Genomic DNA, 25,499 nt, shown 5'->3' on the forward strand with positions numbered 1-25,499 from the left:
GACACCCCATTGAGAGGGTTTTCTAGACAGAGGCACCTATACTGAATACTATAATTTCTACACTGGCATTTAAGGTTTCCACACCTGGCAGCCTCACTCTCCATCCTTCCAACAGAGAGGGTTAAGAACCATGAACAGATATGGAAAGTGTGTGTGTGTGTGTGTGTGTGTGTGTGTGTATGCCATGCTATCTTTGTGTACTCAGTTATGCTATGCACAAGGTGCATTTTCAGAGAACACTGGCCTATGAAATTTATCATATGCTGAAAGTGTTGCCAGATGGACCATTGAAACTTCCTCAAATGTAAGCAACCTCCTTGCCCATTGTAGGTATAAAGGAAACGAGAAACAGCCAGAGTTGAAGGATCAGACGCTGTAATTTACTGAAATTCAGTAAGCCTTTGATGAGGAGACCAAGATGACATTTTTGGATGATCCCTTTTCTGACTTTGACTTGTTTAGGTATTAAGTCCATGAACACATTAAGAAGGTGGAAAAACCCTGATTGCTGTATCAAATTCTACCCTCAACAGCATTATTTTTCCAGAACGCTTAACAGTCAGGTCTGGGTATTTTTTTTTTCTGGTATGACACATAGACAAATTGGAAAAAGCTAAATAATCAGGCTAACTTCAATTATGGTCATGGCCCCAGTGGTAAGGGTTCCTGGTATTCACTAGAAGGTCACAGTTCACTAATGGGCGAGCAGCAGCAGCCTGAGACTATACCAGTCTCAGTCTGAAGGCAGTTGTGGTTTAAGTGCTCTTCCATTTGTCTAACTTGAAGCTAATCAGATGACCCCTCAAAAACATGCAGCAAGATAGGGGAAAAAGCCCTCCAGGAGGTCCCACCTGACCAGAAAATAGGATATTCTGTATTCTTCCTCATGTCAATATTATTCTATATTCTTTCTCATTCCAAAGAAAACAAAGAACCTTATTACAGTACTGGAACACAGTGACCTAAATCCATTCATTCCAAAAAAGGCTTCTGCATTATCATGATGTTGTCCATCCTTTGTGCTTTTCAGAAGTATATTGGACATAGTTTGGACCCCCAAGATGCTTGCCTCCACATACAATTTGTCAAATGAGTCCAGAAGTATTTGCATTTACAGAGCCAATTATTGCCAATTTGAGGCTCTGCAGTTCAGTCCTACCTCCACCACAATGTGTTCTCCAAGTTCATATGTATAGTAGCAGATCACCAGAGACTACAGGGAACCAACATCTTATATAGACAACTGCTCTTTGCTTCTCCCTCCATAGAGTTTCAGGATTGTCTTAGCAAGTTTTCTGCTTACACTATTCAATTCCATAAAGATAACTGTGAATCTTGCAAAATTGCAGATGGAGCCATCTCAGAATTTGATTTTCATTAGATTCACCATAAACACCACTCATAGTCAGGCATGACTTCCGAAGGACAAGCTAATAATGCTGTAATATGCATTATCTCATTCTTGGACCACATGGTGATGACCATAGTAACGTTACCTCATGCAAAGGTGTATATAAGGGCTCTCCAGTGGATGTTTCAAGTTCAATGGGGTCAATGTATAGGTGTCTGACCCACCACATCAAAATCTGCCTGGCTTGCAAGTATCATCTGTACTGATGGCTAAACCAAACCCACATAAACTGCTGGGAACCCTTTCCAACTGTGAAGATCTCAGGCATCAGTCAACATGGATACTTCAGCTTCAGAGTGTGGGATACTTCAATGGGTAGATAGTTCTGTGTGCTTATTCATCTTAAGAGTCACACCTTCATATCAACATAATGGAAATGTAAGCTGTTTTGTTTAAGCTCACAGTGTTTTAAGACTCCTTTGCAGAGGTGATAGATAAATAACACTGTCTTTTGATACTGTGCATTAATAAGCAAGGGAAAAGTAGAACTTAGCGACTGTGTTATGAGGCCATGAGAGTCATGCAGTGGGCTGTTACATGCAACCACATATTCCAGGAAAGGCCAACTATATTGTGGACAGACCCAGTCATTCCTTCCTAATGCCTCACGAAATTTCTCAACTTCTGTCTGAGCCAGTTAATCCTATGATAGTTGGTCCATCTCTGAGACAAACCGCAGTGTGACATTTTTGCATCCTTGACTAATGCCAAATGCAAGAAGTACCTTTCTGTGATTCCCTGTCTAGGGATCAACCCAAAGATGGCCTGTTATACATTTTTTCCCTAATGACGAGGTTCATACAAAAGCCTCACTTCTTGAGGGCAAAGTCTTCCTTATAGCCCCCCTTTTGGCCTGGCCTCAGAATATATGGATTTACATGTTTTTCTGTATAGATATGCCTTAAATGACTAAACATTTTTTCAGCTTCTGTCTCTTCTGGAGAACCTCTTGAGGTTTTTGATTCGAGTCTTAGCCATTCATCTATCAGGGCTCATTTGGCTGCCATCTTCAGTTTTTATTCGGGACTGAATGTCTCTTCTCTTGCTTCTCTTAAGGTCTACAAAGCCTTCCTGTAGAAAACTTTTCATATCAGGCCCTTGGTTCAAGTCCCAATCCTCTCTGGGTTTATTTGCAAAGCGCATTCTTCCCCTATTCAAATCAGAGTTTTTTGCAAGCCTGAAATACTTTTCCTAGAAGATCTTTTCTTGTGGCCATTGCTTTCACCAAAAGAATTTCTTATCTGCAATCTCATGCTCAAAAGCACTGTATTTACTGCTTTACACAAGGACAGTAGAACTTAAAACTGATCCCTATTTTATACCCAAAGTGGTCATGGAGACAAACCTAAACCAAGTTGTAAAATTTTCTTTCCCAATAATTCAAACAGTTAGGATTATTTCCTTCAAGGTATGGATATCCACATACAGCTTAGATTCTTTGTAGACAGGACCAAAGCTACACAAAGGAATGGCCAGCTTTTCATTTCCTTTTCCAAAATCAGGTTGGGTCAAACAGTTTCTAAACTCCCATTTGCATGTGTTTATTTTATCATAAGAAATATAGCAGGACCCCTGCAGTCTCTCCAAGGGCCTATTCTGACAGTAGCGGTAGCCACTGTTGCCTTCTCTGTAATGCTTCCATAGATATTTGTGGAGTAACTACATGGTATTTCCTTAACTCCTTTACAGCCCACTATAAGCTGGATGCAACCTCCAAGTCCAGATCTTCATCTGGGGCCATTATCTATGGTATGTTGCCAAAAGAATGTCCACCTACAAAGATTAGCTAGGGACACCTTCCTTCTGGTTATAAAGGCTTAATTTCTTATCAGACATGGAAGTTATGTACCCATCTTAAATTATAAAACATATTTATTCATCGTAACAATGATTCTGTATATAGAATGAAGGCCATCCATATCCTCCATGCATCCCTGGAAACCTAATGTTTGTTGATTTTTTTTTTTAAACAACTGTCATACAATTGTAACTAGAAAACACTAGTTTTGTTTAATTGACATTGGATTTGAGAAGAGGAAAAGGCTGATGCTGTGTTTGTTCATCACTTTCTTGCTTTTCTCGTTTGTGCATCCTCAGAATTATACAGTTTGAGGATGTAAGAGCTCACCCTCATGTCAGAGGGAAATGTTTTTGTGTGTTTTATGTCCTTGGGAGCATCACTGTTTTGAGTTGCGACCTCCAAAAGGTTTAGACATTTTACCTTCACTCAGTTTTGTGTTGATTAAGCAATACATGATTATGCAATTATTGATAGTAAATCACTCCCTGATATGGATTCTCCTTTTCTTATCTCCTCCTTTCTTTCTCTGTATTGCTAAAACATCACAACAGAAAATATGGAAAGATAAGCATGCATGATGGGAATGGAAAATGGGGCCACGTAACCTTGGAAAATTTTATCTGCTAAACAATCCTAACACTTGTGGCAGTAGTCCCACTGGTTACAGAGAAATAGAAGTTATGTTCTTACCATAACGTTCCATGTTAGTTGTCTTCTTCTTCTTGCTGGATAAGCTCGAGAGTTGGTTCCACCCCTTATATCCCACAATGCTAGGCGAGTTACCTCAGATCTCGCTTTGTAAGCTAACCCCAGCTTAAGATAGTAACAGTATAAAACAGAATAACTATAACAGAGACCACCTCTAACAACAGGGAGAAGAAGGGTGACCTACATCCTGAAACAAGAAATATGCATAATAGCATATAGCTAAGAAAGAGGTGGTAGAAAGAGAGGTCACGATCACAACTACTCTAGGTCTGTCCAGGCCAGGAGGGTGGGATCGAAGAAGGAGAGAAGAAGACAACTAACATGGAACGTTATGGTAAGAACATAACAGCTATATGTTAAGTTGTCTATCACGCCTTCATCCTTGCTGGATGGGACCGTCCCTAGCACCTTGTCCCGGTGGCCTAACGGAACAGACTCCTGAGAACAGTGGAACCAAAATTAGCTCTATGCCTAGAAGCTAAATCCAACTTATAATGGGAAATAAAAGTGTGAGGAGTAGCCCAAGTAGCCGCTGCACAGATGGTGTCAATAGGCAGTCTGTCTTGAAGGCTAGAGAAGTAGCCAAAGCTCTGGTGGAATGGGCTTTAGGCTTATTAGGCAGTTTTTTGTGTCTAATCTCATAAACAAGGGTAATCAGAGATGTTAGCCATCTGGATAAAGATACCTTTGAAACTGGAAGTCCCTTTCTGCTTTCCGCAAAGGAGACAAACAGCTGATCAGATTTTCTGAATTGTTTCGTCCTGTCCAAGTAGTACCTTAATTGACGATGAACATCCAGACAGTGTAATTTTGTTCAGACCTATTTGAATACTCGGAAAAAGACAGGGAGGTCAATGCACTGGTTTAGATTTGATGTTGAAACCACCTTAGGCAAAAAGGATGGGTTAGTTCGTAAGGAAACTCTGTCCTTATGGAACACAAGGTAAGGAGAACGACAACTGAGTGCTTGAAGTTCTGAAATTCTTCTAGCTGATGTGATAGCCACCAGAAAGAGAGTTTTCCATGATAATAACTTCAAGGAACATGAAGCTGCAGGTTCGAAGGGGAAAGAATCAACGAAGCAAGAACTAAATTTAGGTCCCAAGGAGAAGGAGGATTTCTTACAGGAGGTCTGAGCAGAAAAACTCCTTTCAAAAAGGCTTTGCAGAGTTTGTGGGACATTAGATTCAGAAATACCCACATGGAAATTAGAAATAGCTGCCAATTGAACCTTAAGAGTAGATGGAGATGAACCTGCATGGAAGAGTTCAGCCAGAAAATCGAGGACTAGTTGGATGGAAGCGTGAAAGGATCTACGCCCTTTCCTTGTGCCCAATATGAAAATCGTACTCAAATAAATCTTTCGAGTGGAAGATTTATGGGAAGCTATCAAAATATCTCTAACAGAGTGAGATAATTGAGGAAGCCTGGCTACGGTTGGAAGGGGAGGAACCAAGCAGTCAGGTTCAGAGAGGGAGGGAGCGATGAAACTGACCCGACTGATGGATCAAAAGATCTGGAACTAGGTCCAGATTCCACGGTCGCTCAAAAGAAATCGATGCAGAAAGGGAACCACACTTGTCGAGGCCAGTAAGGAGCAATGAGGATCAATGAGGCCTTCTGAGCGATAGCTTGTATTACTTGAGAGATCAGTGGGAAAGGAGGAAATGCATACAGAAGTCCCGGGCCAAACTTGGACTAGCGTCCCTGCTGGGTTGGCCTGGTAAAGGAAATAGAGTGAAGTATTCTCTGCACTTGCTGTTTTGGGGAGTAGCAAAAGATCGCAGCAAGGTTGACCCCACTTGAGAAATATCTCTCACTACAGAGTCTTTCAGAGACCACTCGTGAGGCATGAGTATAGCTCTGCTCAACTTGTCCGCAATGTGATTGACTTCCGGGATGTGCTGCTATCAGAAAACGCTGAGAAGAAATCGCCCATTGCCACAGTCTGAGTGCTTCTCGACACAGGGGTATGATCTGGTTCCGCCTTGTTTGTTGATGTACCACACTACAGACATATTGTCTGTCTGGATTGCAATCGCTCCCAAGGGAAGAGAGTGTTGAAGGGCTTGCAACGCTAAAAGCACTGCTCTCATCTCCAGAACATTTATGTGCAAGTGGCATTCGCTTGGTTGCCATGTGCCCTGGACTGTCCTGCCCTGATAATGCCCCCACCCGATCAGGGAGGCATCCGTTGTCAGAGTAGCAACCGGAGGAGGTGGAACAAATGGTCTCCCCAACAGGAGCTGGGGAAGACATCCACCACATGAGATGCTTTTGCACGCCGCGTGATCATAATGGTGTGAGACATTGGAAGTTCCTGGTATGACCATTGAGAAAAGAGCATCCACTGAAGGATCCGCATGTGGTATCTGGCCAATGGAAGGAGGGTATGGCTGCCATGATTCCCAACACCTTTAGAACTAACCTGGCTTTGGCTCTGTTGTTGTTGAGAAGTAGTGATACCAATTTTTGAATGTCTGATATCCTTTGGTTCGTTAGTGTTGCAGACATGTTTACAGTATCTAATTTGCCTATGTAGGTAATAGTACCGACAAGGCCAAAACAGACTTTTCGCAATTTATTGAGATACCCAGTTTTGACAGCGAAAAGTGTAATCTCTGGCCATCAGAAGGAGATGCTTGGTGGGAGCTGTGAGGAGCCAGTCGTCCAAATATGGAAACACCTGGAATCCTTGTCGCCTCAGGTGAGAAGCTACCACTGCCATGCATTTGGTAAACACCGGGGCAGTGGTGAGACCAAAGGGCAGGGCCCTGAATTGAAAATGACTGGTTCCCAGCCTGAAGCGGAGGAATCTTCTGGAGCGCCTGTCCATTTTATGTGATAGTACGCGTCCTGAAGGTCTATAGAGCACATCCAGTTTCCTTTTCCCAACAGGGGAAGAATGGATTGCAGCGTGACCATCCGAAATCTTGTTTTCTTGACCGATCTGTTCAAGATACTGAGATCCAAAATTGGTCTCCAGTCCCCTGTTTTCTTTGGAACTAAAAAGAACCTTGGGTAGATTCCGGATCCTAGTTGATCTGCTGGCACTGGCTGCATAGTTTGCAAGCAGTTTTGAAATTTCCAAAGCTGCTATATCCCTTTGAGCGGGTGGAACATCTGGAAGGGATTTTTGACTGACTTGGAAAACGAAGAAAGGGAATAGAATAACCTTCGAAATGATGGACTGTACCCATTTGTCTTGTGTCAAGGATAGCCAGGCTTCTGGGTACAGTGACAATCTTCCCGACTGCCTCCGAAGATGGGCAGTCGGGCAACACCTCAGGGATGCTGAAAGGGCTTATCGGAAGAAGTTTCTCGATTGCCCTGGTTCTGCGGACCTCTGCCTCTAGGGCGCTACCATTGTTGTTCCCCTCTGCCTCTGGCGGGAACCGACTCTGTCGTCGGCGGCGAAGTCCCTTGAGACTGTTTACGGAACCACATCTTTCCCCTTCTGGCCTTTGGGGTAAGGCCTAGAAGGAGTGGAAAACGGACTCCGACGGCAGAAAGGGTCTTGCCATCCGTCTCGCACCTAGTCAGGGTTTCTTTCACTTGTGGACCAAAAAGGATGATCCATCAAAAGGGAGTTTGTGAAAGACGCTTGAAAGGTTCCGTAATTGCATAGCCGCATCCAGGCGTGCCCTACGTAAGGCTACCCTGTTCCAGCGGCTCTACTCGCTCCATCGGCCGCATAAGAGAGGAGGCGCATGGAGGAGTTGGAAATAGAATTAGGATAGCCAGCTGCGTGTTCATTTTTCTTGAAACCCGCAGCTGAAGGGCATTTCACTCGCTTCTTTGATCAAGTCCCTTTGAAGACGAGTGAAATGGCACAGGTAATTCAGCGAACGCATAGTAAATGTCGCTGAGGAGAACATCCGCTTCCACCTATCCATGGACCTAGATTCCTTGTTAGGTGGATGGACAGGCACTGAAGGATCAGCCAGTTCCTTCTTTGTGGGCAGCCACCACCATAGCATCCACAGAGACTCCTTTAGATAAAAATTCTTGTCTGTTGGAGCTGTGATGAATTTGGAGGGTCTCCTGGGAGTGGGGTCCACTGAATCAGGAGCCGCCCATGCCTTTTAGCAACCACCTGCATGAGGGGGTGGGGACACCCAGGAGGTGGAAGGACGAGAGCCAAACGCCTCAAGATACACAGATTCCTCCGAAGGGTTGAGGGCTGGCCACTCTGTTTAAGGATCTCCAGAATGTCTGCAAAAGAGACATCTTCAGAAGGGGAACCCTCAGAATCATCCAGATCTGTGTCGGACGTGATAGACTCAGGTGAGTCAATGTGCTTCCTCTTCCGAGGGCTCTTCTGCCAAATCAGGAGAGGCCTCGGAAGAGGATGAAATCCACAGGGGCTCCTGAGGAGTTGGCTCTCTGCGGTCCGAGATGAGGGAGTGAGTCGACTTACCCTGAGGCAGCATAGAGGGAGGGGCTGACGGAGCCGACTGTGGAGTAGAGCCAGGCTCTAACACACTCCGCATGACCTCGAGCACCCCTGTCAGGCAGAGCCAGAGGTCCCCGCCCGAGGAGCTAAAGACCCCTCGGCACCGACAGTGATGGCTCCGAGGTCGATGTCGGAGCCGAACTCACAAGCACCGAGAGGGAGAGGGGTCGGACAAGGGTCCGATGCCACTCACCCCCGAGCCGAAGTCGATTCCTCCATGGAAGAAAACGGAGCCGACGACGGAGCCGAAGACAATTGTCTCGGCCCGAGGTGACTCTCGGTTCCGACGACCCGCCCGAGCTCAAGAGAGTCAAGGAGGAAGGAGTTGATGGACCGACAGGCACCGACTGATGAGTCGGGCTCTGAAGCATCTGGGCTAGTGCCTCAGACTTGAGTAGTCGACTCACCACCCTCTGAAGGTCATGATCAGACAGCCTCGATGACCTAGAGGAATGAGACCTTTGGCGACAGCAGGGAGAACCTGGAGCCATGAACGGAGCCAAGAGAAGGTGACCTAGACCTCTTTCTGGTTGTCGGCTCAAGATCTTGTCGGAGCCGACATGGGTACTCGATAACCTCAGCCACAGAAACTGTGGACTGAGTCTTATCGGCTCCAGCCGGAGCCGATAAAGGCAAAGGTTGAACAACCTGAGGTCTCGGCTCAGAAGCCGGAGCCGAAGACCTCGATGCCTTGGAGGGCTTCCCTGTTGAGACAGACAGGGAATCCTCAGGCTTCAACAAGCCTCTCAAAATGAGCTTGTTTTTTCTTTCCTGCAGGACCCTGGGGCTGAAGCCATGGCAGACAGCACAGGAGTCCTGCAGGTGCAAAGGCCCCAGACAAGTGTGAGCGTCTGTCAGAGACATTTTCTGACAGCACGCATCACACTTCTTGAATCCGAGACCTTTGTTTAGACATAGCCTAACTGGTGAACACAAACACACACTCAAACACACCAGTTATACCCTGTCAAAAACACAATTATAGTAAAAATATACTAACAATAAGTACAATAAGCAGTAGTACAGTACACAAACACTCCCTAGGGAAGGGAAGGCCCAAGGCCCAAGGGAAGAACTAAAAGTTCTTTTGACAAGAAACGGAAGAAAAAAGGTTCGGGATAGAGTTTAATAAAACTACACTAACTTAGGAATAATTAAACTAAAAGGAAACAAGAGTAACTTTTATAGAAAAAGTTAAAACTTACCAGGAACCGGTAGAAAACCAAGATCTGGGGTAACTCTCGCCTAGCATTGTGGGATATAGGAGCCTCGAGCCGGTGGAACCAACTCTCGAGCTTTAGAGTGAGTCGGAGCCGAGGTCGGCTCCGAACCCATCCAGCAAGAATGAAGGCGAGATAGACAACTTAACATCAGACCTTCTTCTTACCAGATCTACAGACTTACAGAAAGGAACTTTGGCCATTTCAAAGAAGAAAATGAATGTCACTGAAGCATATAGATCAAACATAGTGATTTTGAATACAAGTTTTCTTATACGCCACTTAAGTCATAAACATAGTGATTTCTGCTTTTTTGGGCACATATCTATTCCAACTGTAATTGTTTTCCATATATTATGCAAGTAACCACACACAGCTCAGGAGCTGTTTATTGTTGTACATCACTACTAATACAGAACTGATTGCCATCCTTGGGTTGCCCTCTGAGAAGACTAAGAGAAGATAAAGATAATTCAGCGATCTAATATTATGGTGAGTACCTGATATAACTGTATATCAATGTCTGTGTTACTCACCAACGTACAGCTGGCAATGTGAATATAAAGTGTAAAGATTTGGAGGAGATATGACACAGACATATAAGCATATTCCTTAGGTGAAAATCTGGATTGTTTATCCTTCTTGCATCTCTTCCCCTTGCACTTGTTTCTTATTGTGAATATTTCTCACCATGTACTGAAATATATTACGAATAAGCACATAAAGTGGGCAGACCAAGAGCTCCATTTGGTCTATCTGAGTGGGCAACTAACATCTAATCAGCAAGGAATATCCCCTATTTCTAAAGTCAGGGAGCTGCACAGATATCCAGAGTAACACAATTTACAGGTACAGTATTATGTTACACTGTTTTTTTATGTGCACTGCAAGAAAACATGTTGGACCTTAAGTAATATTGTACAGCTGTACATAGTGATGGGGAATTCATAAAGAAAGCTTAAATCAAGGGTGTGGCCAAGACAGCTAACTGAGAGCAGCAGCTTATGAAACCACTGTGCCAGAAAACTTTTCTCCAACAGTAAATTTAATCAGAATTAGAATCTGGAGATACTTGATAGCTATGTGTAACAGTAAAGATTTATAGCTTGAAGTTCTTCAAAAGCTGTAATTTTCCTGTTAGAATTTCATCTGTTTGATTAAGAAAGAAGAGACTTCAACGTGAGCCACTCAAAAAATAGTACTCAGGATTCTTCTGTTAAAAAAATTATCCAGCCACTAATATCTAGTGCACAGGGTGTATTAATAAAAATGGACACACTGTATATAAAATAGAAAGTTTCAAAGAAGAATGCAGAAAGATGTAATAATTCTTATGAAACAAAAAAGTACACAAATCAACAATACAGAAGAAGCTCTAAATGACCATGAGGGGAGAATAACAGAAGGTGTCTCTCAAATTGAATTCCTTTTAAAACAAAATAACTGGCTTAGAAAGTTGATGATTTAGAAAAATAGACTGAGACAAAGCACTATCAGAATCTATGGATTACCTGAAAAATATGAGGGAGAAAATATAATAAACATCTTAACAACCGGTGGCATAAATTATTAAATTTACCCAAAACTTTACAGTTTGGGATTGCAAGGGCACTCAGATCCTTCAGAACACCTTCAAAGAAGAAAAACTCACAACCATGTTCAATACTGTTAAGTTTATGTCCATCATGGAAAAAATATCAAATATTAAAACTGCATGGTCCATTCCACCTATTAAAACAGGTGAGCATGTAATTAGATTTGACAAAGTAATCAGTAAAAGGAAATCCAGCTTTCCACTGGTTAAAGAACTTAAAAATAATAATATTAAACCTACTTTAGTGTTTTCTGCAAAGATCAAATATTTATTTCTGAAAGAATTAAAGTACTGACTCACTGGAAGAGGCACCTACATTTGTTAGTAAAAATAAAATCCTTAACAACACTGAAGAAATGGATTGAAACACTGCATCCCTCAAGAGGCAGACTGAACTGCATAAATGGAAAACTCCTTCTAAAGTTAAAACTAAAAAAAACAAGTGTCAATTATTTTCTGATTGCAGGACCTTTTTCTAAAACAACAGATTTACCCTCTAAGTAAAGAGTTAATTTAGGACTTTAAGCTTCTAGTCATAGTTAAGTATGTATTCATGTTTTAAACTAAAGCATTTTACATGACATGACATATAATTATTTAGTCTTACTGTATTTATAGTGAAATATTTAATATATTGCTTTCAAACTAAACTTATAAATGCATTTCTAAATGTTAAAGAAATATTTCATGTACAAGAATGACATTAAATTGCAATTAATAGATTTGGTAACTTTAAGCCTATATAAGATACAAATCTTGTTTTATTTTTACTCAGTATGTGCATTATTAAGTTAAATGAATGTCAAATATAGATAATATGCTAATTAGAAGTGTTAAAGTGTTGGTGACTGTGTTTTCTTTGTTTTATAACATATTCCTTTTACAGGTTGCTTGTGAAGCAATTAACACTTAAATGCACTTGAGATCAAAAGTATGATTTAGTTCTGTGGAACTTCTTGATTCTTGCTTAATTTGCTCCCCAATTACTTTTTGAGCAGTTTTAAGAAACTTTGGGTCTGGGACTTAGAAGAGTTCAAAGTTCATCACTGATGTTTGTGAAAGCAGGAAGTGCCTGAATTGCAGTTGTGATTTCGAGAAGAGATTTGAACTTCTTTTCATGTGTACATATGAGAAATCTGTTCAAAATAACATTTGTTTTAAAAAAAAAAAGTCAAAGAAGAAGGTGGTAACTTTGGATCTGACACTTTGATTCTTGACACTCTCAGATCCAATGGCTCTGAAACTACAGGTCAGACTGGAGAAGGAATCACAATCAGTTGAAGTGGTTGGAGGCTTATAGATCGGATGGGAGATGGAGCTGCTAGAACCCCCATCTGGATCTGTGCTCTAAGGAGATTCCTCATCATCCTATACACATCTGCTCTAGAAAGACTTCAGGAGGACCTGACTGAGGATGAGACAACTTTTTAGGAGTCTTTTGTAAAAAGAAAGAGCTCAGCCTAGGAGATGCTGGCTCAGAGAAAAATTGGGACTCCAGATCTAAGGAGATTTAGAAACTATAACTGTTGGATCAGAAGGTGTTGGATTCAACACTTTTTAAACTTTATGTGGCTTTGAGACTGGAGCATCTATGAGGCCATTCAGGAGAGCACTTTCTATGCTCCCTGGGCTCTGAAGATTTCTGCTTTTTAGAGGGGGTTGAGCTAAACAATAACCCAGATAGCAAGATCTAAGAAATATTTTTTTATAAAATTCAAATTGAAAGAAAGGTTACCAACAATAGTAACAAACATACCTTAGAAAGTAAGGTAAAGAAAGACTAATACCAACTATGGTAAACAGAGGATACTTTTAAAAGGTAAAGAAAAATGATTAGAAAGCTACTAGAAGGAGTGGAGAGGAAGGGTTATCTAAACAAGTGATATACTAAAAGGAAATAAAGATAAATTATAGTCTTTTTACTCACAAATCCTATAAAAGGCAAACCTGACTGAATCGTTAGAGCATCAAATGAGATCTGAGGTAATTTAGCAGTAAGGAACATTAGGGGTAAATGGAGAAGCTTGAAAGTTGGATCCAAGAATCTAAAGAAAATGGCTGAGTTGGATCTGAGACCCATTTGTTGAGGAATGAATGAAAATTACATCAGATATGCAAGTTATATAAAATAAGACCGAATGTCAGTGGGCAAACAAAACAGAATATATTTGAATAGCAAACTGCAAATAAGGAAGGCATATATTACATATGCCTGCATATGACAGAAATGTAAATGTATAAGATCTCGTAAAATTTTCACAGAAAAATACATAAATATTCAAAAATATCCTAAAACTGAAATATGGTTACATAAACTTTAAAGCTTTTTGTATATTATATGTCGTTAAATTCACTACGATTAGCCAAAAATAACTTATTTCATAAGTCAGAGCTGAAATTTAACTGCTTTATTGCTGAGTCAGTTCTTTCATTTTGATAGCAAGTAGAATTGATTTTCTAAAAGATGCTTCTGGGAGAGGCGAATGTGGTTTGAAAAGAGCATTATGTAACTGCTAAACACAATATATGCTGCAGTGATTTTTGACTCTATTGAGCAGCAAGATAATCCTTTATACCAAGCAATGTATATGTTTTTATGAATTTAATGAGCCAAACCATTTTTAGATATTTTCATATTTGTCATATTAAGGGTGTTATACTAATTTAAGGTACAGACACATATTTCTAAAATTAATTCAGAGTCTTTGTTAGAGTTATAAAATATGTATGCATTTTTCAGTGTGATAAATCTATGTATTTATTTTCCTATTGTATAATAGTTTGGTAAGCTCAGAATGCCTGTGTAAGTTCACAGATAACTTTATATTTTCATGTCTCACTCTATTCTACATATGTATTTAATAATGGGGAAATAGTTTTTAATGACAAAATATACAACTAAGTTAGTAGTCTCAAATTTTCAACTTACATATTATATTATTTGTAAATCACTGTAGCTTTTCATTAATTTTTATTAACTTTTAGGTCTAGGTTGATAGAAAGTTTAGTAGTTTGCCTATTTAACAGACAAAATAGGTACTTCAGTATCCATAGTGGGTTGTTTCATTGGTATATGCATACACACACACACACACACATATATATATGGGTTCACTTCAATTCACTGAAATTCATTTCACTGAAACTTCATTTCACTGACAACTATTATTACAAAGTAAATGGAATATGCCCCCTTCCCCACTGTAGTGTGACCCTGGAGTTAGAATATATAGTTAGGGGGGTGTGGGGGGTGCAGCCCCCCAGTTCATTTCATATGATATTCTTACGTTTTGATATAATATTGCTTAGTAAAAGAAAAGTAAGTGGGGGGCTGCACCCCCCACACCCCCGATGTGGGGGGCTCTGCCCCCCACCCCCCCCTAACTATATATTCTAACTCCAGGGTCGCACTACAGTGGGGAAGGGGGAATATTCCATTTTATTGCTAATAATAGTTGTCAGTGAAATGAACTTTCAGTGAAATGAATTTCAGTGAAATGGTGTCAGTGAAATGAAAGTCAGTGAATTGAAAGTTCAGTGAATTGAAGTGAACCCATATATATATATATATATATATATATATATATATATATATATGGTTATAGTTGTAGATTTGTTTTTGTTACTTTAGAATTTTAGTAGTGATTTTGTAGAAAAGAAAAGTTTCAAAAAATGCAGAAAGTTAAGATAGTGGAGGAATACATTAGAGTTTTATATGCAACAAATATGGTGAATAAATGTACCATATTAACTCTTGGTAAAAGAAATCTCAAATACATGGTATGGATAGTTTTAATCTATTGTCTATTAATGTAAATGGATTAAATAATGGCAACAAAAGGAAATCATTAATGAAGTATTTAAAATACAATAGAGGACACTTCATACTCTTGCAAGAGACTCACTTGATCGATAAAGATATGCAATATCTAAATAGCTAAGGATGCAAAATATTACCATCTGCTTCTTTTAACAAAAAGGCAAGAGGCACTGCTATACTTTGGAGAAAATCTACTGTAATGTCCAGGGTCATGGAATCAATTAATGATTCTACAGGAATGTATACATTTGTAGTAATTAAATATAACAGCAAATTCTGTACACTAGTAATTTTTATTTGATCCCTGGAACAGAATTAAGAGTGGCTAAAGATCACTTAAACTTGTTACAAAATCACTGGAAGGGTTAACTTTAGCTGGATATTTTTAACTGCATATCTAGTATAGAAGATACAAGCAAACAGAAAGAACGCTAAATTCTAGCATCAGCTAAAGGACTAAACAGATGGATTAGTAATAATAATCTTGCTGATTTAATAGTAAAAGCAGAAAACTAAGTCATCATTTTTCACCCATTATTCTTATGCTCATGGGATGTAAACTGGAATGGACAGGATTTATGCGTCCACAGATTTACTTAATAAAGTTATTTTTAAACTATTTATTGTCATTTATCTGATCACAGTGCATTAAATATTAACATATCAATTTATTCAAGGAAATTTCAGATTATTTACAGAACTCAAGTATATATATGATGAAATTAAAAGAATTGAGAATTTTCTATCTATGAATGATGATGATCAGGTAAGCTTGAGACTGAGCAGGTTTGGATGAATCAGTCCCTGAGGATGAGATAACAGGTCCTGGGAATGATCCAGAATCCACGGGCTATGAATCAGATGAGGCCATAGAAACGGGAACCAGACTTGACATGGCCAGTAGGGGGGTAATGAGGATCACTTTGCTTCTCAACCTTTGAGCTTTCTGGAGAAATTCTGGGATGAGGGGGAATGGGGGAAAGGCATACATAAGACCCGGGAGCCAATCATGCATTAGAGCGTCCCTCTGTGGTTCCCCCTTGTTTTATCATGAAGGTATGTACTTCCCTGTCTGTCTTAAATTGTTGCAGCTATTATAAAGACAATCAGTTACTCAGAAATCACTGACATTATCTGTTACACAGAAATCGCTAAACACATTTCCCAAAAATAACATTTATTAACATTTAAGTACATATGGTAAACTATAGTAATCACCCTCAAAATATGATATATATATATATATACACACACACACACTAAAATATATAGCTAGTGGCTTTTCTTTCAAAAAGAAATCTAGAAGGAAGTAAGCATGATAATGTGAAAAACAAAGTTGTGTGAATCAACTGGTTATTTCTTTTTCCCTTTGCTGCTTCCTGTTTTCTTCCTGGGTATAGGGCTGGGCTCCAAGGGGCTAATATTAGCCATCAGCTGTTCCTCATTCAGCTTCAACCTTTCCTCGAGGGACTGGCGTATCTGGGCAACTTCCTCATTGACCTGTGACCTGATGAAGGCTCTCAAAGCTGCCTTGGGGTCTACATTCCACAAGAGAAAAATATATAAATGACAATGAGAGCTTCAACATTATCTAACTGCTTCTTCACTTTACATTTTGCTTTAACATTGACCTGCTTGCTATGAAACAGTGAAATAACCTACTTAATCACCTTTGACATTTCACTCAGCAGTATGCACTTAATGAAAATACTAGTTTTTAATGCTGTACATAGCATGTGTTCAGAGAGAGACGCTTTTAACTGCTTATTGCAACAACAGTAAAAAGTGTAGTGTTTGTTGTGCACAGGCATGCAGCTCATTAAAGGAAGTGTTGTCATAATGATAATGCAGTTTGTGGTTGTGGTGGTTAAACTGTCTGACAATGCTTTTCTGTACTTTTTTTGTCCATTGCAACATTCTTTTTAACACCTTTATTAAATTATCGCTTAAGACATAGGCACATGTACAGTAATACTAAATAAAACAAACCACATTAATATTTTTCATTTTCATGCATTATATGTGTATGTTTTCTTTCTTTATAACAATTACCAGCAACTCCAACATTGCACAAATTGCTCATTTCCTGCCTTCCTTTAAACCCCCTCTTTCTTCTGAACATTATTCTGCATGTATTGTTCCCACAAATTTCACTTATTTTGATGTAATTTGCTCCATCCCTTTTCTAATGATTCCACCTCCAGTTCTTTTATCTCCTTTATGATATTTAGTACTTAAGTTACAATTGATTTAGATTTTAATTTTGATTTCTATCTTCTAGTAATTGCATTTTTTTGTCAGTCAATAGCATTAAACTCTGGCCTTACTCAGATTTTATATCCCAGCCTAAAAGAATCCTTCCTTCCTAGCATTTCTGACAATCTGACAAAGGACCCTGCAGAGAATATTGAAATTCTGGCAACTTGTTACATCCAAAAAATGTTCCCAATTACCCTTTTAGTATTTGCTATCTACTTGAGGAAGATTTCTCTAAAGTCTACTTAGGGTATAAAATACCTAAGCAAATATGTCCATGCAAAAATCCTAAACTTTCTAGCCTTTGTTGCATACTTGGGAGGCATACATATGTCCTCCTGTTCATTTGCATATTGGCTTTCCAGTCTTTTCTAACATCTTCTGATTGGATCTTAAAGTTAATTAAGCATTTTATGTACCCTCTTAATTATCTGGACTTCTTCCATAAACCCAGGTTTAAACATCTTTCATACTTCATCCCTATCAGCTTTTATACTGGGACTCTGAAATTCAACTTTTTTAACTTGTTTGTTTAGATCTATTTTCTCTCCAGGTACAGTTTATATGCTGGAATGACTTAAATTGATTTTACCAGGCAGCTCAGAATATGTCCTTATTTGTGAATACAAATTCTTTCACTTCCCATTTCTGAGACATTGATAATGTCTCCCCAATTTTGACTTCATGAGATGATGTTGGAGGCCTAATTTCTTCTACAAACATAATGTACTACAGAAATTTCATCAGGGGGGTTCTGTCAGTGGTTTCAAAACATATATGTGATGCAAGTATTTTGTCTCCTTTTCCCATCTATGTCATCTTATAATTCACTTCATTTACTTTGTATTTTACTTCAGCAGGGCTTTACCACTTTGTAGGGGACTAGTTTTTTTGCAGTGGGTTAATATACCTTATTTCCTGCTTAGAACTCTCTCTCAGATGGGCATTTCTGTTATATTTTCTCTATTGTGCCTTATGTGCTGTCTTCATATATTTGCTCACTATTGGCATTACAGTTCTTAACATAGCTTGTAGGTTTAAAAAAAATACCTTGCTATTCTTTAAAAGACAGTGTTTTCTTCCTCTCTTATATCTCTTACTGTACCTGGCAAGCCTCTTGGATGTCTGCCATACAGCAATTAAAATGGTGTTACCCATGTTGAGAGTTGATCTTTTACAGCAAAGAAAAAAATATAACATTAGTTGATCTCAGATGTTCCCACCTATCCTTATAGCCATTCAAAAGTAGACTTCAGACTTTTAAGCTTTCAACTATCCCATCTGTTTTAGGGTGGTATATAGATATCCTTAATTGTTTCACTTTAAGGAACTTGGAAAGTGCCTTGCTCAGTAAGAATTTTCTCAGGAGTTCTTACCTTAGAAAACGTTGGACTTTTCATTAACTCTTCACATGCGTACTACCTCAAGGAATGTTTTATTGCACAAATCAGTAATTACCAGGACATACAGATGGCCATTATTCAGTTTTACAGTTGGATCCACAATGCCTATTAATGTACATTCAAAAGTGACATCTACAATAGGCAAAGATATTAGAGGATTCTTACATCCTGGGTTGGGTGATGTCCTTCAACATTCAGTGCAGGCAGAAAAAAAGGTTCTCTATGTCCTTCATAATACCATGCCAAAAAAATCTAGAATTTGCTTTATCCTTTCCTAAATGACCACCTACAATGTGGCTGTGTGCTAAATTCATTGCAAGGTATTCTAAAAGGTTTGAAGTTAATAACTGGCTTAGAGTCTGTTCCCTTTCTCTGATTGTCATATACAGCAGGTCATTTCTTATCTCAAATAAGGGGTATGTAGTGAGACTGTTCTGTTCTTTTCATTCCCCATCTTCTCTCTGTATATTTTCTCTAGTTATACTTAGGCTATTGTCCCATTGAGTTTTCTTGAAACTTTTATGACTTATTTTGAAGTCCACCAAGTCAGTATTTTCCTCTGTACTCTGAAGTAAAGTGGAGGCCATAACATCTCCTACAAATACAGGTGCAGACTTTTCCCCTTTATCTAGTTAATCTGCTGTTGAAGGGTATCTCATGGTTTTTTTTTTTTCAGTAGGTATCCCTTAAGCTTCTTTAGGGGTGGTTTTACCTGCCCTTCCCTTAAGGTCAGCTTTAATTTCTGGCTTGCTCTCTGCCTTAGCATAGCATACAAAAGCTTAGGATTGTTCAGGTACTTATTTTTCATTCCTTTCATTATGAGACCTACCTGGCACTTCCTCTGTTTCTGCTCCTATTTCATTTAGTGTACTCAGAGGCCTTTTCTTGTCAAGTCTTTCTGATGACCTTTTTCCGTATTGTAAAAGGGGTCTTTTGAAAGACTCACTAGTAGCAGTTTTATCTAACTTTTCCACCCAGAGCCAAACCACACTTCTTTTTGTGTCTTCTAACCCTGCATTGTTTCTATTTTTGAGGCTAAGTACTTCTGGCAATATATCTGCCTCAACTTTTTCCCATAGCTTCCATGGTTCTTTAAGCTGGAGAAAATCTTGATTATCGATTACTTCATTTGATGAATTAGGCACCAGAGCTACAGGATGTAACTTTTCCCAAGACAGTCTGAATTTTTACGTGTGCTATAAGATATTCTCTCCTGTCTCCATGTAGATATATCACTTCAGTTTTCTACTTATAGTAGTTTTATGCTTGCAAATATATTTTGCTTTAACCAGTGTAATCATACTCCCTGAATCCAAGAATACTAATAATTCTTTCCTTTCTACTACAGTAGTACATTTCATACATTTTGTGCTAGAATAATGTTAGAAGGCAGATTTGGCATTTCTAAAATGTAACAATTTGGCATTACCATACCCCATTAGTATATTCTCAGGTTCATTTTGTTTAACAGGCTGTTGACTAGTATTAACACTTTTCTACAGGTACAGGCATAGTATTACTGCCATCGAATGCATACTATTTAGTCATCTGTTCTCTTCTATTGCATTTAAAGCCACTTGGTTCAAATGATAAGTTTTTCTTAGTTACAAGTGAAGAAGCATTCTTATTATGCGTATTACTTGCCCTTTAGGCATGCAAATCTGATCTAAAATCTAAACATTTTTAGTAACAAATACTGTAATGCATGGACTCATTTTCCAGAAAACTTTGGGTCATTCTAGGTTACCCATTTTTTAAGTTACTAGGGAGTGCCCTCTTTTATTTATCTACAGCCAACATTTCAAAAGTTTCAATTATAAATATTATATACGGTTCTAGACAGTTTCACAATATTTAGTAAATCAGCCATTTGCTGTCTTACGAGTCTGACAATACAGAACACCCATTTATGAAATTTGGGAGACTGCTTCAAGAGATGCTCCACTTCTTGATAAAATCTTGTCTCAGTTCTTGGTAGTTCTGTGCATCAGTGTTTTCCTGATCCACTTAAGTTTTCAGTACCTCTCTAATTATGTGCGCTGATAGAATTCTGGCCCATTCCTCCTGGGGCCAGTTCTCCCTAACTGCAAACATTTCAAAAGTGACTAAGTAAGCTTTCATATCCGCTGGTTCTGCGGTAGCGTTGTCGCCTCACAGTAAGACAGTGTCCTGTTCGATTCTCAGCTAGAGCATCTTCTGTGTGGAGACATGCGTGAATGGGCGTACCTTCGCTGAAGGTTGTGCGTCAGTGCTGGCAACTCAACAAGTAAAAATCTACTGCCAATCATTAGCAGACCGGAGTTCTGCTGTGGCGACCCCTAACTGGGAAAAGCCGAAAGACACAACAACAATATATATAAAACATATAAAACATATATTATATGTAATATATATATATATATATATAAAACATATATCTATATATATATATATATATATATATAGATATATAAAACATATATATATATATATATATAAAATATAAAATGTATATATATATATATATATATATATATATATGTATAAAACATATATATAAAAATATAAAACATATGTATATATATATATATATATATATATATATAAAACATATATATATATATATATATATATATACACACATACATATATAAAACATATATATATATATATATATATACACATATATATATATATATATATGTATGTGTGTGTCTATGGATCTAGGACTAATGCTCGATTCCAATAAGAACATTCCTTCTGCACCTGGTAATACCTTTGCAGAAGTGCTAAGTCAAAACAATGATAAATCTAATACCCCTTTTCGGAAAGAGGGTTACCAATTGAGAAAGACTACAAAATGGTTCAACACAACACAACAAAAGGGAAAGAGAAAAGGGAGAAACAGATAGAAGCACTGGACTTTTCATCTTATGAAATGTTTTCTATCAGTATTGTTAATTTAAGTTGTTTTTCACTTTCATCTGTGACCAGTGAAGTGTTGAGGAAGGGTTTTTCTTTTATTCCGAAAAATAAGGTAAAATTGGACAAACTTTTAGTAGATTTTAGATTGTATTTGAGGAAGTTAAATCTAAAATACATTATGAATAATGTTGGGAATAACTACACTACACAACATGATTCAATGCCTAGTAGACCAAGTACGTTTAATCCACCTTTATTGAATACACTACAGGTGTTTCAGAATGTATGTGAAAGGCAGTTTAGGGAATTAAATCCATCAGGGGCACATGACAATTTGAGTAAAGAAGAGTCTGAAGCTTTGGAACAGCTGGCTAATAACCCTAATTTAAGGGTAATGAGAGCCGATAAGGGTGGCAAAATCATTATAATGGACAACTCTGACTATGAAAAAGCTATTGATTTACTTCTAAATGACAAAACTAATTATTGTAAAGTGTCATTGGAGTTAGTTAAATCAAGTTTTAGAAACATAGATGGAATGTTATTTGATATGTTTTGTCAGGGTGAGATTAATCAGACTGATTACAATTTCTTAACAGTAGAAAACCCAAACATGGCAAACTTTTTTGGATCCCCAAAATACAAAATACAGAAGAAGGATTATCATTTAGACCCATTGTATCTGCTAGAAAAACAAAAACAGAAAACATTTCGGTATGGTTAGATCATATTCTTAATCCCATAGCACAGAAGTCCGATTATTATAAGAGACTCTTGGCATTTGTTAGAAATTTTACACAATATTGAAATTACAAGTGAGAAGGCAGTTTTTGCAACTTTGGATGTGAAGAGTCTTTACACATCCATTAACCAGGAGGAGGGGTTAGAGTATTTGAGAGAATATCTCTCCACTAATACTGACCTTCGAGGAGAAAGAGTCAATACATTATGTGCTTTAATGGGAATTGTATTAGATTTAACAAGAATTTATACAAACAAGTTTCCGGAGTGGCCATGGGGTCAAGGGTTGCACCAGCTTTTGCCAATATTGTGATGGCCAACTGGGAACGAAATCATTTGAAAACACACCAAAGTTTTCCAAAAATAATATTCTATTGCAGATACATAGATGACCTGTTTTTCATCTGGGATGGAGAGAAAAGTGAGTTTGAAAACATGGTGGATGATTTAAATAAGACCACTAATTTTCTATTTTTCAAAATGGGTGGTTTTGGTAAGCAAATTAACTTTTTAGACCTTACCCTTAAAAGAGAAGGTTTGGAAGGCAAGATACAAAGTAAAATCTACAGGAAGTCCTGTTTTGTTAATCAATACTTGCACAAAGACAGTCTTCACCCAGAGCATATGAAGAAGGGGGTCATCAAAGGGCAAATGATAAGGTTGAGTAGACTCACATCTGAAGATGGGGTTTACGAAGAAGAATTAACACTACTTAGATAGATGTTTATACAAAGAGGTTATGAAAACAGTTGGTTAGTAAAGTTAGAGGAAGAAGTGACTAGACTAAGAAAGGGGGTGGCTAGGCCAATATTGGCATCAAATGATGTTACAGTAGGGGCCCCTAACATTGTCAAAAGAGAAGTAGCCACCATCAAAGAAGATTTCAAAAGTGCTTTTCCATTACCTATAACAGATGAAATGTGGTCAATAAAAAGCACAATAGAAAGGAACTGGAACATCATTTTGGGTAATAAGGATTTGTCGAACATTTTGGGTAGATCTCCTAGATTTATGTACAAAATGGTTACAAATATTAAACTAATTCTAGAGAGATCAAATAATTCAAAATATTCTAAAGGAGTGGTTGTTAATAAAAAGGGAACTTATGGATGCAGTAATTGCAAACAATGTAGGTTCATTAGCAACGCTTCTTTCTTTAAAATTAAACATCTTGGCAGAACCTTATGGGCTTCCAAGTACTACAATTGTAACAGCCAATTTGTGGTTTATTTGGCGAGCTGTTCTACATGCCAATGTTATTATATTGGAAAGACCAAGAGAGTTTTGAAACGTAGAATATACGAGCACGTATTGGCAATTAAAAAAAAAGATAAAAACAATGCTTTAGCCAGACATGCCCTAGAATGTGAAAATTTCAAAAAGGTTGAATTTTCTATTTTAGATAGGGAGTGTTTGTAGGTGACTCAAATAATAAATTGGAACAAAGAGAAGCACTGTGGCAACTTCTGCTATGGGCAGACCATCCACCTGGTCTAAATGAGATGGTTAACTTAAAATGTTTTTTGGTGGATAGATAGATCTAATTAGAATAACTTCAGTCAAATACAGTTTTTACTAAATTAGTAAGTATTATGTATTTTTCTTACAGGCATTTATAAGATTCTGTTTGTTCTATTTTGTAAATGAAGTTTTGGACTGTGATGATGGTGGTGAACAGTACACAACACACAACAAGTAATTATACAAAGATTCATTAATTAATATTAACATTCATAAGGATATAGTTGGGTGAATTTTCACAAATTCATTACAAATAAACACATATTCATTACACAGATTTTATCAGAAACGTTGATTTTTCAAAAAAACATCATAGGAGAGAATATAGCATACAATCCATTCAAGTAATAATCCAAGCTCCGTTGTAGAGGATTAATCCAAAAGACGATGTAGTAAGAAACTGATTTATTAAACGCGTACAGGTTAGCGCTTTCACAAATGCTTCATCAGACCGTTATGGAGAGATTCTTTCCGTGGTTACCCCATAGCTCTTTTCCTATACGTTTTGTGACTTTTCACATTACATTGTTTGTTTGTGAAAGACTGTAAGTAGTCTTAAATGCTTTGCATTAAATGCAATGTTCAAATGCTTGTGTCATTTGTTTACTGTGTACACTTTCAGATTCATAGGTTAAATCGTGTGTACTAGGCTAACAATCACAGGGGGCTTTTTAAGCCAAGCCATGCATCCCAACTTATCTTACATTTAGTAACCTCAAGCTATTCTAGGGGATATATGTAGGTCGGGGCTTTGTGGTCAGATATTTACAGACTGCCTCTCTCTCTATTAGGGACATAGATGTTAGACCATGAGTGAATTTCTGATTCTCCATTCACTGGTACAAATTACACTTGGATTAGGGAAGACCTCTTTTTCACATAAATGGGAAACCTTTTCCAGAGGAATGGTATTCCCTGAGACACATACCCATCCCTCCAACATGTCACCTGTTCCAGAGGAGTGTATTCCATGAGACACATACCCTTCCCTCCAACATGTCGCCTGTTCCAGAGGAGTGGTATTCCCAGAGATACATACCCATCCCTCTAACATGTCACTTCTTCCAGAGGAGTGTATTCCATGAGACACATACCCATCCCTCCAACATGTTGCCTGTTTCAGAGGAGCAGTATTCCCTGAAACACATACCTATCCCTCCAGCATGTGCTAAATGTGTCTCAAGCAAGGTTTACGTACCTTGATCCGGTGATTCAGATGCTATTTGTTTTGCTTTAGGCTGGAAACCCCAACCTGAGCCTGAAAATGGTCCTGGGGATCAGTGGTTTACCCTAGTGAAAAATATATACATAAATAACAATATATACAAAATACAATGCCTTTATGATGCAGGTAATGCAACTATACATATGTACATATATTTATATCTGTATCTATGTCTATGTAGACAGAAGTGCATCACAACAATCCTTCCTTTCTGAGAGCATCAAAGGAGACAGTACAATTACCCATTAATGACGTACAAGCATTCCAGCTCATTGCTTTCAGAATGCGTAACTTACTTCCACTGATTTTTATAAGTCTTTATTAACGCATTCAGGCAAATAAAGCCAGAATTCAACAGCTGTAGATATAACATGATTTGTCCTTTTTTAGGCTTGTCAGTTAAATACTATTGGAGAATCTAGCTATTCTTTGATACACT

At 38.3% G+C, this 25,499-nt stretch overlaps 1 protein-coding gene across 3 annotated transcripts in view; it reads right to left on the reverse strand.

Annotated features, from left to right (window-relative positions):
- Positions 1-16,170: 16,170 nt before the first annotated feature.
- CFAP119 (cilia and flagella associated protein 119) overlaps positions 16,171-25,499 on the reverse strand; it is a 224,593-nt gene continuing 215,264 nt past the window's right edge. For all 3 annotated transcript variants that reach the window (XM_044086646.1, XM_044086643.1, XM_044086644.1), the window contains one exon: positions 16,171-16,548. In XM_044086646.1, the coding sequence (XP_043942581.1) occupies positions 16,364-16,548 (185 nt within the window). In that variant the 3' untranslated portion in view covers positions 16,171-16,363. The remainder of the gene's footprint in view (positions 16,549-25,499) is intronic.

This window comes from Protopterus annectens, chromosome 10.part0 (genome assembly GCF_019279795.1).
Source record: "Protopterus annectens isolate FY-2018-M chromosome 10.part0, PAN1.0, whole genome shotgun sequence".
Classification (NCBI taxonomy): Eukaryota; Metazoa; Chordata; order Ceratodontiformes; family Protopteridae; genus Protopterus; species Protopterus annectens.